At 39.5% G+C, this 16,408-nt stretch overlaps 1 protein-coding gene across 1 annotated transcript; it reads left to right on the top strand.

The window, feature by feature from the left end:
- The first annotated feature begins 3,747 nt into the window (after nucleotides 1-3,747).
- LOC101596044 (small ubiquitin-related modifier 1-like) lies at nucleotides 3,748-4,204 on the top strand. Its single transcript, XM_045151932.1, has one exon. The coding sequence runs from the start codon at nucleotides 3,773-3,775 to the stop codon at nucleotides 4,163-4,165; it is 393 nt and encodes a 130-aa protein (XP_045007867.1). The 5' UTR covers nucleotides 3,748-3,772; the 3' UTR covers nucleotides 4,166-4,204.
- Nucleotides 4,205-16,408: the final 12,204 nt, after the last annotated feature.

Below are 16,408 nucleotides of genomic sequence, written 5' to 3'. Positions count from 1 at the left end.
GGTTAGGACACTTCTGACCTCATCATTTTCTCCAGCCTTTGCTTCCTTTGTTCACTCTTTCTTTTCTTTTTTTTAGGTTTTTTTTTGGTTTTGTTTTTATTTTTTTTAATTTTTATTTATTTATTTGAGAACAACAGACAGAGAAAGAGGCAGTTAGAGAGCGAGAGAATGGGTGCACCAGGGCCTCCAGCCACTGCAAACAAACACCATATATGCATGCGCCACCTTGTGTATCTGGCTCACGTGGTTCCTGGAGAATCGAGCCTCGAACTGGGGTCCTTAGGCTTCACACACAACCACTTAACCACTAAGCTGTCTGTTCAGCCCTGTTCACTCTTTTCTATCAATCATTAGCCTATTCATAGAGATAGACTCAAATCTTCCTCCATCTTCTGCCTCTAATGACAGAAGGCTTAATAGATGACTATGATTCATTTAAACATGTAAAAGGTTTTCGCCATAAAGTAGAGGGGCATTCTGTGAACAAAACGTCTACCCAAACCTCTTCATGGTGCCTTGGATTCTGCAGTTAAAGAGCCTTCTTATGATGAACCAAATGAATCTCAACAAAAGGAATAATAAGAAACTAGGGCTGGAGAGATGGCTTAGCGGTTAAGCGCTTGCCTGTGAAGCCTAAGGACCCCGGTTCGAGGCTTGGTTCCCCAGGTCCCACGTTAGCCAGATGCACAAGGGGGCGCACGCATCTGGAGTTCGTTTGCAGTGGCTGGAAGCCCTGGCGCGCCCATTCTCTCTCTCTCCCTCTATCTGTCTTTCTCTCTGTGTCTGACACTCTCAAATAAATAAATAAATAAAAATTTTAAAAAAAAGAAACTATACCTGCATATAAAAAAGACTCTGCACCTTTATTGTAAGGAGGATTTGACCAACATATTTTCATGAGTCACCATAATATCACTATGATCTTGAGGGAGACAGCTGGGTATCATTAACCCTAAGGTGAATATGCAGGAAATGGAGGTACTGGGGGATTATAGTATTTTTCTTTCTCTGAAGAATAGATGCTACATAAATCCAGTAATTACCACTTATTAGTATGTTACCACAGGACACAGCGTTCATTGCTGGTAACCTAGATACACATAACAAGAATTTTCAAATAACTATCTTTAGTTGCATTTGGCCTAATTTTAACACTAATGTGTGCGCTAAGTTAATGTTAATATAAATAATTGTACTGTGAGATGAAAAGTCAGAATGTTATGCAATTTTCTGCATCACAAAAGACAGAGCCTACATTATTGTGCAAATAATTATTTTGGTCACTTTTAAACACTATAGGTTGAAACTTAGAAGGATAAGCCAGTGAGTGTTTGGGGCAGTAGGGGTTTATTGGTAGATACTCCATGAACATATATTGAAGTTCTGACTCTCAACATATCTGAATGTGGCTATGCTATGCCCAGTTCTTGGCACCCCCAGTGACCACCAAGGAAAACCAAACCCTTCAACTACATTTGGAGAAAAGGTTTTGACAGAGGTAACCAAGCTAAAATGAGGTCATTAGAGGTGAGCTGTACTCTAATATGGTATTTTGATAAAACAGGAAAATGTGAGTACAGAGCCAGACTTCTACAAGGAAAACAAAACATGAAGATAAAGGCCAAAATCCGAATAATACTTACGCAAACCAAGAAATATGGAAGATGGTGAGGAAATCTCCAAAATCTATGGAGAGGCAAACTGCACCACAGCCTTATAAGAACCAAGTTCTGACATTCTCATCTCAGACTCCTTGCCTTGAGGCCTATAGGATGACACATTTCTGTTGCTCAAAGCCATCTAGTTTATGGTACTTTGTTACAACAGACCCAGCAAACTAGAAAAGAGTAATTTTATTTTTATCTCAGAAAAAGAAAAGTGGTTTTATTAACTATGGTGTTTTTCAGAATTGCAAGACATTGACATGATGTATGATTTTGGCAACTTATCATAAATGCAAAGTGAAGATTGCTAAAAATTCAATACAAAGGTTATACAAATACAGTGTTTCACCAAATTTAGGACTTTAGAAATGTACAAAATGGCAACAAACCATGAGCTGCCTTGTGGGAATGACGGTGACAGGCTAGTGTTATGTGTGGTGAAAGGATTCATCAAGTCAGAAAAAGGGAGAAGCAGAGAGTTTACTAGTCACTAGATGCTAAACTATAGGAACAAGACTGGAGAAGGGAGTAGTTTGTACAGAGGCATTCTAAGGGTCTGCTTTTAGGGGAAAGGGACCTACATGGGCAAGCAAGCAATGTTTCTGTGTCAGGGCATCCTGTAGCAATTACACTTGGAGGTATGTCCATACTTGCATTGATTCAGCAATGGCTCACTATGACTAACCATCCTAAACTGGCATCCATATTTCCCTCTTGGTAGATAACAATGTCAAATCCATGACATTTGAATTATGGTTTATTTGTTTGTTTTTTAGTAGCTTCTTTCTGCTGGGCAGGGACAAGGATTTATATGGTGACAGAATAACTAGAAGTGTAAAGTGGCTTATTCCAAGAGTCAAAGATGTTGGAGGCTCAGAGGGAAGGATGAAAGTCCTTCTTGTGGCATCATCTATAAATGGAATTGCTAGATTTTATGGATCCAGCATCCTTGTTATCTATATTATTTGAGTGATCAAGGATGGTTAGGTTAAGGATGGGAGACTATTGGTATAAATAAAAGCTGATTATGTTGACTGAGAAGTCCCACAGAAATTGTATGCTGTTGACTCCAGCATAGGGTATGATGTTTCTGTATCTGGTTCAGGAATGATGGGTTAATATTTTCACAATATGACCATTTGAAGCTTAATCTGGAGAATTCTGGAAGAAACAAGGTGCATTACCCATTTGTATCATTTACTTTACTTATTGCTGTGACCAAATACCTGACCAGAAGCAACTTCAGGAAAGAAAGATTTATTTTAGTTTATAGTTCCAAGGGTTAGAGTCTATATGGGGAAAGCATGGCAGCAGGAGTGGGGAGCCAGCTGGTCCTAGTAAACCCATAGCAGGAAGTGAAAAGAATAAGTGGTACACAGATTTAAAAAAAAAACAACAACAAAAAGTAACCTACTTTCCTCCAGAAGGGTTCCACCTCCTAAAGGTTCCATAACCTTCTCAAAAAGCCACAGTAGTTAGGAACATTTACATGCAAACTTGAATACCAAAATATTATCTTTTTCACCTTTATTGTATTTGTCATGTAAGTTTTAGTTATTGAAATCCAGGACAGTTTTTCCAGTCTTACAGAGGAAGTAATAGATGTTTGTTTAAACTTTTATGTAACATTTAGATAAAGCTTAGATGAAAACAGATTTCAATATTTTTTTGTTTTTTTAAGTTATTTATTTGAGAGCGACAGAGAGGGAAAGAGGCAGACAGAGAGAGAGAGAGAGAGAGAGAGAAAGTGAGAGAGAATAGGCGCGCCAGGGCCTCCAGCCACTGCAAACAAATTCCAGTCGTGTGCGCCCCCTTGTGCATCTGGCTAACATGGGACCTGGGGAATCGAGCCTCGAAACCAGGGTCCTTAGGCTTCACAAGCAAGTGCTTAACCACTAAGCCATCTCTCCAGCCCAAAAACAGATTTTTGAATAAATCCTGATTCTTACCTTTTTTTAAAGTAGTTAAGTGTCAAACAATCACTTAGCCGAAAATGTAAATAATGATCTTGATAAAAATGTTATCAAGAACAAACCAATAGTGAGCTAGCTTCTCTGTGCCCAAGGCCCGCTCCTGTGTGGAGACACCCCCAGGTGAAGGCTGTCACCATGTCTGACCAAGAGGCAAAACCTTCAACTGAGGACTTGGGTGATAAGGAAGGAGAATACATTAAACTAAAAGTTATTGGACGGGATAGCAGTGAGATTCACTTCAAAGTGAAGATGACAACACATCTCAAAAAACTCAAAGAATCATACTGTCAAAGACAGGGCGTTCCAATGAATTCACTCAGGTTTGCCTTTGAAGGTCACAGAATTGCTGATAATCATACTCCAAAAGAACTGGGAATGAAGGAAGAAGATGTGATTGAAGTTTATCAGGAACAAAGGGGGGGAGGGGTCACTCAAGGGTTTAGTTATTTTTATTTTTTCTTTCCCCTCAATCCTTTTTTATTTTTAAAAACTAGTTCTTTTGTAATGTGGTGTTCAAAACAAGATTGAATACGGGCACTCCACCTCTTTAGAACACACCGTGATTTGAATCCTAGTGTTCAGTATTCATCACTGGTTGTTTTCATTGAGCTGATTTTTAGTGATCGGACCTCAGCCCCCTTCATGTTGCCTTCTCCTTGTTAAAACTTCACGTGTGCTCAGAGAGGCTCCTTTTTCAGACTGCATTTTCAGGTTTGTGGTGATAAGTAGATCGACCAATTTGAACATTCGTAATGACCTTCCAGTTGGCCCTGAAGCTGTAGCATGAAATTACTTCACTCCTGGACTATGATTTTCAGTGGGAGATGGAAGTTTTTCAGAGAACTGAACTGTGGGAAAACGACCTTTCCTTAACTTGAAGCTACTTTTAAAATCTAAGGGTCTGGACCAAAAGAAGAATATCAAGTTTGGAGTCAAGTGACAGACACAATGAGGTCATGACTAACTCCAGCTTTACTGAGAAAGAAAGCATTTTAACATGAAAGAGATCCTGTCAGAAGATCCAGAAAAGTTCTAATTTTCATTAGCAGTTAATAAGTTACTCATGCCAAAGTGTATACAAGAACACTGTTCTTTTTTATTTTATTTGTACTTCTTGACCTGGGACATGGGTTTTCAATGGACACTGTCTGTACCAGCTTCATGGAAATAAACAATATTTGTAAAAACCGTAAAAAAAAAAAAAAAAAAAAAGAACAGATCTATACCGTAGAAAAACCTCATAATTTTAAAAAGATTAGATTTTAGTCTTCTGTCACTGAATTTTGACCTTAGGAATTTTAATAACTTTTTAATAATCAGGCATATGTTATATGCATTGTTTTATGTTTCATAAGCATTTTGTTATATGCTTAAGGTTTTTACCCTAATTTTTGTTTTTATTTTAGTTCAGAAAAAATATTTTATTATAAAAATATATTCATCTTCTGAAATATTTTGTTTCTGTACGACCTTCCATACTACAGTTTTATCTCTATACTTCTTTGTACATTTTACTTTTTCCTCTCACTGACTTCATTTTATTTTTTAATAGCGTGAGACAGAGCAGCATAACAAATCTGCCAACTTATTAAAAGAGATGAATCTAAAATACATTTATTACATGTGTAAAATCATAAGGTAACATCAGGTTACCTAGCCATACTTTATTAAACTATAAAATTCTTATCTGTTGTCATTCTTAAGCATACTTTATTGCTATTTTTAAACTCAAGCTTTTTTAGATATTTTCTGTTTTACTTGAGTTGAAGAGTTACAGAATGTTACATTCCAGAAAGAGCTGATGAAGTACCCAAAACAAATTAAAGGGCCTTGAACTAGTAAAATTAGCATGAAAATCAGAAGGGAAAGAAAATGAATAGAAAGCCAAAATCAGTATATTTGTTTATAGTTGCAGTTTGGGATACAAAAATGTATCTACTCCCCTGAACTGAGAGAACTAGAAATGATTACTTCCCTAGAATATGGAAGAATGAGACAAGAGGGGAGTTATTGACACAGGCTCTTGACACTACACTAGCTCCTCAGTGTAGTGACATAAGATAGACTCAGCATCTGTCCTCTTTACAACATAGTTGAGAGAGCTAGCTGTGGGTAAGACATGGGATCATAAATATAGCAGAGAAAGAGAACATCCAAACCGTGATTAGAAGATTCAAACTCCAAGAGAAAGAACCAAAGAGAGATATTACATACATGGCAGACCCATAGTTTAGAGGAAAATCATACATGTAACAAAACAAGAAAACATCTTAAAACAAAACACATGTAAGAAGGAAGCAGAAAAGTTCCAAGGCAAGTAACAAGAACCCTCTCCTCTCCCAGCTGCTGGGGAGAGAGCTTACACACTGGTGTTCAGGAAAAACCCACTGGGCAGATGGCCAAAATGGGAGAGAGCACACAAGTGGCAGATCCCCTTTTATGATCTAGGTAACCAATTGGCTGGACCTTGACCCCAGACGCTGGTAAGTTCAAGAAAGAGACCTGATTAGTTTGTGGACTGAAGGGGATGACTTGGGAGAGACCATCCAGGTGTGGTAGGTGGAGGAAGAAATAGGAAATGCTATAAACAGTATTGCTTGCCGGGCTTGGTGGTGCACACCTTTAATTCCAGCACTTGGGAGGCAGAGGTAGGAGGATAGCTGTGAGTTGGAGGCCACCCTGAGACTACATAGTGAATTCCAAGTCAGCCTGGGCTAAAGCAAAAAAAAAAAAAAAAAGAAAAAAGAAAAGAAAAGAAAAGAGTATTGCTTCTAGCCATCTTGGGTGAGACTAGATCAGATGTTTGTTCTAGTTCTGAGACAAGGTGGCATCATCTAGTTCTCCTTGGGCCTTGTCCCTAGTTGACTGTCTATAAAGAAAACCTACCTTGATCCTATTTTTCCTTAAGTGTAGAATCACTATAACCCCTGAACTTAGAGGTGAAGGCACAAAATTTATTTGTGAAACAAAATTAATATCTTGCTAATTTGTTAGTTATTAATAAAATAATCATATTTACATTCTCAGAAATGGTAATTTTTCATATCAATTGATACCTTTTAACCAGTTTTCCACTTCCTTTTCATGTAGTGCCCAAATGCATTACTGTGTAAATTAAATGAGAGGGTTTTATTATAAATTGTTGGTATTTCCAGCAAAATATTCATATATATATATATATATATATATATATATATATATATACATATATATATATACTTTTTTTAATTGACAACTTCTATATGTACAGACAATAAACCATGGTATTTCCCTTCCCTCCTCCACTTTCCCTTTCATAATTCTGCTCTTCATCACATCCCCTCCCTTTCTCCATTAGTCTCTCTTTTAATTTGATGTTAGCATCTTTTTCTCCTGTTATACAGTTTTGTGTAAGGAGTGGTACCCTTCCTTTGGCTCTTACATTCTTTCTGCCACTTCTTCTGCAATGGATACTGAGCCTTGGAGGGTGTAAAATGTTTCAGAGCTGCACACTCCATCCCTTCTTAGCACTGTGTTGCCTTTTGGGTCATCCCAATGGTCACCACTATCTGAAAAGAGAAGCTTTTCTTTCTTTTAATTTATTTTTCAAGGTAGGGTCTCACTCTGGCTCAGGCTGACTTGGAATTCACTATGTAGTCTCAGGGTGACCTCTAACTCACAGTGATCCTCCTACCTATGCCTCCCAAGTACTGGGATTAAAGGTGTTCAGCACCTTGCCTGGCTTCAAGAGAAACTTTCTATCCAGAAGTGAGAGTAGCATTAACATATGAATATGAACATTAAGTGTAGTGCTTTCAGGGCAATTTTGTGAGAATAATATATGCATTTATCCAGACATGAGCAGGCTTTATACCCCTAAGGCTCATGACCTCCCCTGCCATAGGCTTTTGATTGGGTTTTCAGTACCAGACAGGTGTTCTCTCCCATAGAGTGGGCCTTCAGTCCAGTTAGAGAACAGTTGTTTCCCCCCATATCAGACATGCCACTATTGCACTCGTTTAGTCATTTGGCCTGTCTGGCTAAACTTGAGGCTTCCAGTGTCCACTGATTTCACCACTGATGACTTCTGTCTCCCATAAGGTTGCATACAGTGCAGCTTTTGCCAGGTTTCACTCGGCTGGGCTACAGGGAGAAGGTTTTCTGCTCAGCACCAGCTTGATTTCTCAGTGACTTTGCTGCCCAGGATGTGAAGTCTTCAGCAGTAGGGTCTTATCATCTCTTTCTCATGCGAAACCAAGGGCCTTCACAAGAGTCTGTAATGTTTTGGAGGCAACAGTGACCTCCATGGACAACAACTCACTAGAAGGTATTGAGAGGCCAAATATAACCATTTTAAGTTAAAAAAAAAAAAAGGCCCAGGCCTGACTTAGATAGAGAACTAGCTGGCCAATGTGCTGACCTTTTGCTTCTGTAAACTTTGCTTGCTTAATTGCTGCCTTTGCCCCAAAAGTGTCTGAGGAATCTCCACTTCAAGGATATTGCAGAAACACTCCACTGTGGGGGGCCTCTGGCCTCCTACTACCTGCTTAGATAAGAAACTGAGGAATCTCCTCTTCAAGGAAAATGGAGATTACCTGGATTACCGGATTGCCTGGAGTGCCCCTAGCTCCTAGCCCCAATTTTGCCCACTGAAACTCCAAGCCAATCAGAACTGTTTAAATCAACTAATCATGTATCTATCCCTTACTTCTTTGTTTGAATTCCTATAGGAACCCCTTCCCCCAAAAGAAAGGGGCTCTCTCCCTCACTACTACTGTGCCAGACTGTGGGGACGGAGCCCCGGCCTAGGCTTGCAATAAAGAAACCTGTTTCTTTTACATTCAAGTATCTCGGCTTCTGTGGCAGTTCTCTGGGAGCCTCTTGGGTGACCGAGGTACTTGACTCCTGGTCAGGGGTCTTAGCACAACATTTTGGGGGCTTGTCTGGGATCCCCAGAGACTCCAACAAACCCAAGACCCCAAAGGTTTCTTCTCCGACCGGTCAGGTAAGTTTTCCACTTGAGCACTCTCTTTTTTCTTTCACTCTATAGACTAGTCGCATCTTTTTCTGATCAGGTCATACATCCTGGTGAATGCACCTTAAGGACAGACCTGGAGGAGGTAGGAGACGTCCTGCCCCTTCATCTGAGTGGGGGCTCTGTCCTCTGGGACAGAGCAAACCTGCTAATCTGAGTGTTGGCTTTGTCCTCTGGGACAGAGCAAATTTGCTAATCTGAGTGGGGGCTCTGTCCCAGACAGAGCAAACCTGCTAGTCTGTAGCACGCACATCTGTTTGTTTGTTTTTGTTTTTGTTTTTGTTTTTTTTTTTGCGACCTGTGTGTCTGTGTCTTGTGTGTCTTGTCATTGCCCTAATCCTACAGACATTCCTCCCCTGACTCAATAACATGGGACAGATTCCTTCCTCCCCTTTAGGACTCTGCCTTGTGCACTGTAAGGACATCAAAGCAGTTGCCCATAACAATGGGGTAAACTTTAAAAAAAAAAAAAAAGACAGATGGATTACATTTTGTTCCTCTGAATGGCCTACCTTCAATGTAGGATGACCACCAGAGGGGACCTTTCATCTAAATATTAAACTTGAGTTTTTTTTAAAAAAATGTTTTTTGCCCTAGGAGTGGACACCCTGATCAAATTCCTTACATTGTGACCTGGAGGAACCTGATAGAAGAGCCTCTCCCCTGGGTGAAGTCTTTCCTCCCTTCCTCACCCCCCTCCTTTACAGGTGCTGGCAGTTACACCCAAAAGAGACACCAAGCCCACTGCTGAAGCCTCAGCCCCAATTCTTGCGGGGGCCACTGATGAGATGGACAGGGTGGTTGAGTGCTCTACCAAAGGGACTGGGAGACATCAGCCCATGCGGCCTTGCCTCCATGTTTTTGAGGGTTGGCAGGTTTCCCTTTCTCCTCCTTTATTTTCAGTTTGTGCCATCCCATGGGACCAGACACAATGAACTGGCAACTGATGTTTCTTGGCCGAGGCCACTCTTCAGTATTGACTGAAGGCCAGCCGTCCTCTTCCTGGATCCTGACAGCCCATTGGGTATTGGCAAAAACCCTATATCTCTCTCTGACATAAAAAAAAAAAAAAAAAAAAAAAGTAACACATCAACCTCTTCAAAGCCTGTAGGGCAGGTCGCCAGCATCTTAAACTTGTGGGCAGGCTCATGCCCGGAGCTCTGGGGAATACCCCGTGTGATAATCAGCCCTCAGGAATGTTGCCCTCTGGTCTTGGCATTTCTAATCTTTCTCTGTCATGGGTAACATTGCCTCCCGTCAAAATATAAATATAAATATCTTAGATTCATGGAATAAGAACTTTTCTAAAAGTTAAGGGAATTAGCTCTCCCAGAGGGAGGCAGGCTCCTTTTGGGAAGAAGTTGACCAGGTCATTTCTGGATATCTGAGCATTCATGTGGACCCGCATAGCTTATCTGGCTAGGATATGAAAAGTTTAGGAAGAAGATTTCCTCTCATTCCCTTTAAGCAGTAAAACTACAAAGCCAGCTTTGCAAGCGCTCCAAAGTGACTTGGGTCAGAGTCAGGTGGCAGACAGACAATGGCCCCTCTGCCCATTCAAGTGCCATGTCTCCATCTCCTCTCCCAGTGGCCCCCTGCAGGCTCACTCTTTCAGCAGCCTCCCAGTGGGCTGCCTTCTTCCAAGGCCTCCTGGCAGTCCTGGAGCCCCACCCCCCTTTCCCCTTCAGGTAGTCAGAATCCTTGGCCTCCAAGCAGTCTTCTTGGCCATTATCTCCACATGTACTGGACCGGACCCCTGGTGAGTGCCAGGAGTAAAACAAGGCTGAGCTAAAGTGATACAAACCCCACCCAGCTGCAACAGTGCACCAAAAAAGCAGCAAGAAAAAAAAGGTCACATTGAACTGCAGCCTATAAAGAACTAAAGTTTTGTTGTTTTTTTTTTTCAAAGAAGGGTTTCACTCTAGTCCAGGCTGACCTAGGATTCACTATGGAGTCCCAGGGTGGCCTTGAACACATGGTGATCCCCCTACCTCTGCCTCCCGAGTGCTGGATATAAAGGCATGTGCCACCATGCCTGGCAAGAACTAAAGTTTTATGTAAAAAAAAAAGTCAACTTTGTTACATGATATCATAAATATAATTACTGAATATATGTTCTAGGTCAACCTCAACTTTCATAGAGGATTATTAAAAACAACAGAATTCTCTCTAAAGTTGTAATTTATCAGGTTAAAAAACAAAAATTGTAATGTACTTAAAAGGAGGAGGCAACTGACCTGACTTCTAGGCCAGCCTGCCTCAAGATATCAACAATATTTGCCTTAGTTTAACGTCTTATTGGTATTAATGACATAAAATTGTCTTTGGACTACTCACTTGTTAGTGAGTAATGAGATTAATTAATTTGGTTTAGCTTTTCATAATAGGTGGTTAATAATGGGATAAGATAAATTGATTGAAGGAATTGGGAAGGAATTTTTCAATATTGAGACATAGAATACTCGTTAAAGAGTGACATTTAGATGAAAATGTTAAAATAGGTAAATAAAGATGTGCGTATATAGGAAAAAATTTTCAGGCTAAACCTAAACACCATGCCTAAAGTTAGAGATTTTTCAACTGTTTACAGACTCTTAAGTATACTCTAAAAGTTTTATATAGGGACATAGTCTTAATCCAAATTCATCTTATATTAGACACAGGTGATGCCTATGCTAGGTGGGTCACAAAGTCATACGTACAGATGTAATTGGAGGTTTAACCAGGTTAAACATAAACAAGAGTCTATCACCTTGTGTTTTGCAAATGGGTAAATTTGCTATGTAAAAACAACTTCAGAATAGGATAAGGAATGTCAGGACACTTTGCTCTGTAATTTCATTTTGTTCTTGCTTTCCAACATATGCTACTTAAATTCGTGGAAAGCTGGACTCTGAAAAAAACGGATGGAACCCCATTTATCTCAGACCCCATGCAAGTTTAAGCCATGTGTCCCCCAGACTCTGCCTAGAGACAAAATGGCCAATTGTCTCTGACAAAAAAAAAAAAGGAGTACAGCATATAACTGTGGTTCTCTTAATTCTTCTCTTTTGAACACCTAAAGGCACATCTGTTAGATAAAGTTTCTACTAGACAAAATGTTAAATAGGTAAACTGAGTCAAGTTATTTGATCAGCTTACAAACTCCGTACATAAGACAAGCACCAGGCTTATCTAATGTGTATATCCAAGTAAGGGCCCCTTCATTGAAACATTTAATTGGATTAAATCTAATGTTTACCTGATGCCAAGGTTTTAATCAGTGAAGAAACTGAGTCTTATGATAAGGTCTCACTCATTAACAGGTCACTGATGCTAATTTGTTATGATTTAAGGGTTATAAAACTGGCTCTCAGTAAAGTAAATTAGGTTCCTCTTTTCATCAAGTTTTTAACTATTCTTTAAGATAAAGGCTTACATAGAAATGGGTAATTTCCAAAGGTGAAGTACTCATACCTAAAGACATTATGACTTTAAAGATAGCTTCTGTCTTATTTATGCTAATTCTATTGAATGGTCATAACTAGGTTTAATCACTTAGGTTTAAGTGATTTAATTTCAGTAATGATAACTTTCATCTTCCTGGGATATGTTGGGGATAGCTTGCTTAAGCTTTATCAAATTTAAGTCATGGGTAAAACATAAAATTGTTTTATGTCAATAAAAATTTTTTGTGATACATAAAATCAATAGCTATCAATTTTAAGCCCAAATCATTGGTTGTCAAATAATGTGTTTTTCTTTCCAAATGATTTATCAAGGGTTATATTAAAATTTAGCTAAGTGTTTTGGTTTTAAAAAAAAAATTTCAAGCTCTGTGGTCTGTTTCCAATGTTTTCTGGGTAATTTGTACCAACATAGGTATCTGAACTAATCAAAGATATTTTCGAATACAGGTGCTAAGACTTTATACTGCCTTACTTGTCCTTTTCTGATCATTTCTAGGTTAAATGAGTTAGTCTGTAAATCAATTGGTACTGTTTTAAGACTGGTAGCAGGTTCTGCCTATATTTATAAATAGTAGATTTTTAAAATATAAGATGTGTCTACTTTCTATACCTCATATATAAGGCTTATGCTGCCATAGTACAACCAAAATTTTAAAGATAGGATAAAATGATTTTAAAAGCCCTTGGGCCATTCTTTAAGTCTATTTCAATAATCAAATGTGCTCTATATGAACATACATCCAGGCTGGTGTAAGTTCCTTTCTAAATGTGTTAATTACCTACACAGAAGCCAAAAGCCAATTGGAATCATCAGAGCAAAAGGCACCAATATTTTGGCCTGTGCTCCCACGTCATGAGGCCACTGGAGATGATGGGACACTTCTACACTGGCCCCCTGGTAAGTCACCTGTCTTCCTGAGCAGGGAGGATATGGAGACCCAAACAAAATTGGTGTACAGTCCAAAATAGGAGAGTCACAGTTGAGTCCTCCTGACTTCCTAAAGAAGGGAAAACTACTTGGCCAGCATGGCCCTGACTCATCCTAACAGACAGAAGACACCATTAAGCTATGGGGCTACTCTTGGGTCCCTAAAGTCTCTTTGGAGAGCCATTAATGACCTCCAAAATTAATCCTTAATTAAATTTGGCTATCTGCATGGTCTTAAACACTCAGAGAGAAATGTATAGCCAAAAATAAAAAATACCTTACACATATAAATGGCCTATTAAGGAACACAAGAACTTTCCAAGAGGGGAAACAAACATTAAGACATCTTCTGCCCATAGTTTTAATTCTATAATAAAAAAAGATGTTCAAACAGTTATTTTCAAACCTAAAATATGTAAATAATCAAATCAGGGAGACTGGGTGTCTCCATTGCCTCGAGACACTGAAACCCCACTGGAAGGGACCCTAAATCTTCATCCTGACCACACCTACCACTGTGAAGATGGACGGAATTGCCACTTGGATTCATCACACTCACCTACTAAGGTGGACTATATGTGGTCTTAGGAAAGAATGTTGTTTTTATATCAACCTATCAGGTACAATTAGAGACTAATTGGCGAAGATATGAGAGAATTTGGAAAAAATGAAAGAAAAAAGCTAATAGGGGATGGTTTAAGTCATGGTTCAGTCATTCCCCATGGTTAACAACTCTGCTGTCTGCTTTAGCAGGGCCATTACTTTTATTTTTGTTGCTAATCACAATAGGCCCTTGCATTATTAATAGGTTAGTTACTTCTGTTAGGGAATGCATTAATACAGCACAGCTTATGGTTTTAGGATCACAGTATATACCATTAGACTCCAGTCACTAACTCAATTGGGATCCAAGATTGCCTCCTTGTGGTACATAGAGAAGGGGAAATGAGAAACCAAATATAACCATTTTACGTTAAAAAAGGGGGGGGGGGCAGGCCTGACTTAGATAGAGAACTAGCTGGCCAATGTGCTGACCTTTTGCTTCTGTAAACTTTGCTTGCATAATTGCTGCCTTTCCCCCTAAAGTTTCTGAGGAATCTCCACTTCAAGGACATTGCAGAAACACTCCACTGAGGTGTGTGTGTGTGTGGGGGGGGGCCTCTGGCCTCCTACCACCTGCTCAGATAAGAAACTGAGGAATCTCCACTTCAAGGACAATGGAGATTACTTCATCTGCCTGGAGTGCCGCTAGCTCCTGCCCCCAACTTTGCCTGCTGAAACCCCAAGCCAATCAGAACTGTTTAAATCAACCAATCACGTATCTATCTCCTACTTCTTTGTTTGAATTCCTATATGAACCCCTCCCCCCAAAAGAAAGGGGCTCTCTCCTACTACCACTGTGCCAGACTGTGGGGACAGAGCCCAGGCCTAGGCTTGCAATAAAGAAAACTGTTGCTTTTACATTCGAGTGTCTCTGCTTCCATGGCAGTTCTCTGGGTGACTGGGGGACTTGGCACCTGGTCAGGGGTTTTGGCACAACAGTATCCCATCCCTGGCACTGAAAATTTTCTAGTAACAGTCTAAGATGTTTGGATGTGCCACAATTCAAGGAAGTAGACTTTCATATGTCTTATTCAGAGTATCTTGAAGTTTGATTGACCCTCCCCCACTGCCACCTTTCTTTTATACAATTTCTTCCCCTGACCTTGCTTAGGCCTTTCCCCTTTCTGTAATCTGATCTCCTACTTACATATATACAATACCATTCTTTTAAGACCTTCCCTTTCCTGCCTCCCTTATAGCCTTTTTCTAGCTTATGGGCCTCTGCTACTGAGTTTTGGTTCCAGATAACATACAAGTCTATACATTTGTAGCTAGGATCCACATATAATAGAGAACATGAGATGTTTGGCTTTCTGGGTCTGGGTTACCTCACTTAGTATAATCTTTTCCAGATCCAACCATTTCCTTGCAAATTTCATAATTTCATTTTTCTTTACTGTTGAATAGAACTCAATTATATAAATGTACCACATCTTTATTATCCATTCATCTGTGGATGGACATCTAGGCTGGTTCCATTTCCTAGCTATTGTGAATAGAGCAACAATAAACATGGCTGTGCAAATATCTCTAAGAACAGTCATTAGGATACATGCCCAAGAGTACAATAGCTGGATCATATGGTAAATCTATTTTTAGCTGTCTCAAAAACCTCCACACTGATTTCCACAATGGCTGTACCAGATTACATTCCCACCAACAGTGTAGAATGGTTCATCTTTTTCCACATCCCCACCAACATTTATTGTCATTTGTTTTCTTGATGGCAGTCATTCTGACAGGAGAGAGATAGAATCTCAAAGTAGTTTTAATTTGCATTTCCCTGAGGGCTAAGGACATAAAACACTTTTTTAGATGTTTATATGCTATCTGTATTTCTTCCAGTGAGAACTTTATATTTACTTCCATAGCTCATTTATTTATTTATTTATTTAAAAAAAAATTTTTTTAATTTATTTATTTGAGAGCGACAGACACAGAGAGAAAGACAGATAGAGGGAGAGAGACAGAATGGGCGTGCCAGGGCTTCCAGCCTCTGCAAACGAACTCCAGACACGTGCGCCCCCTTGTGCATCTGGCTAACGTGGGACCTGGGGAACCGAGCCTCGAACCGGGGTCCTTAGGCTTCACAGGCAAGCGCTCAACCGCTACGCCATCTCTCCAGCCCTATTTTTATTTTTGTAGTCAGTGAATACAGTCAAGTTGGTACCATTGTTAGTCTCCTCCCTGTCCTCTCCCCTCTACAGGGACACTTATTGTTGGGGTATATAGTTCATGCTTTTTGGGGTTAGCCTGTAGTTTCAGGTAGGAGGAAATGTCTCTGTATGACCCAACATGTCCATAACCCATTTTTTAATTGGGTTGTTTGATTTCATATTGTTCTGTTTTTTGATTTCTTACATCTTCTGGATATTAATTCTCTATCAGATGTGTAGCTAGCAAAGATTTTCCCCCATTCTGTAGGTTGTCTCTTTGCTCTGTTCATAGTGTTCTTTGCTGTACAAAAGCTTTGTAATTTCATGAGATCCCAGTAGTTGATTAATAGTTTTATTTTCTGAGCAATTGGGGTTATATTCAGAAAGTCATTACCTATGCCAATATGTTGAAGGGTTTCCCATACCTTTTCCTCTAGCAATTTCCGAGTTCCAGGTCTGATATTAAGGTCCATTATCCACTTGGAATTGATTCTTGTGCATGGAGAAAGGCAAGGATCTATTTTCATCTTTCTTTCTTTTTTTTTTAATTTTTTTTTTCAAATTATTTATTTATTTATTTGAGAGCGACAGACACAGAGAGAAAGACAGATAGAGGGGGAG

Source organism: Jaculus jaculus, chromosome 6 (assembly GCF_020740685.1).
Source record: "Jaculus jaculus isolate mJacJac1 chromosome 6, mJacJac1.mat.Y.cur, whole genome shotgun sequence".
NCBI lineage: Eukaryota > Metazoa > Chordata > Mammalia > Rodentia > Dipodidae > Jaculus > Jaculus jaculus.
This window is presented reverse-complemented; position numbering and strand designations above follow the sequence as displayed.

Coding starts and splice junctions, on each gene's coding strand:
- LOC101596044 (XM_045151932.1), top strand. CDS start 3,773: ATGTCTGACCAAGAGGCAAAACCTTCAACTGAGGACTTGGGTGATAAG.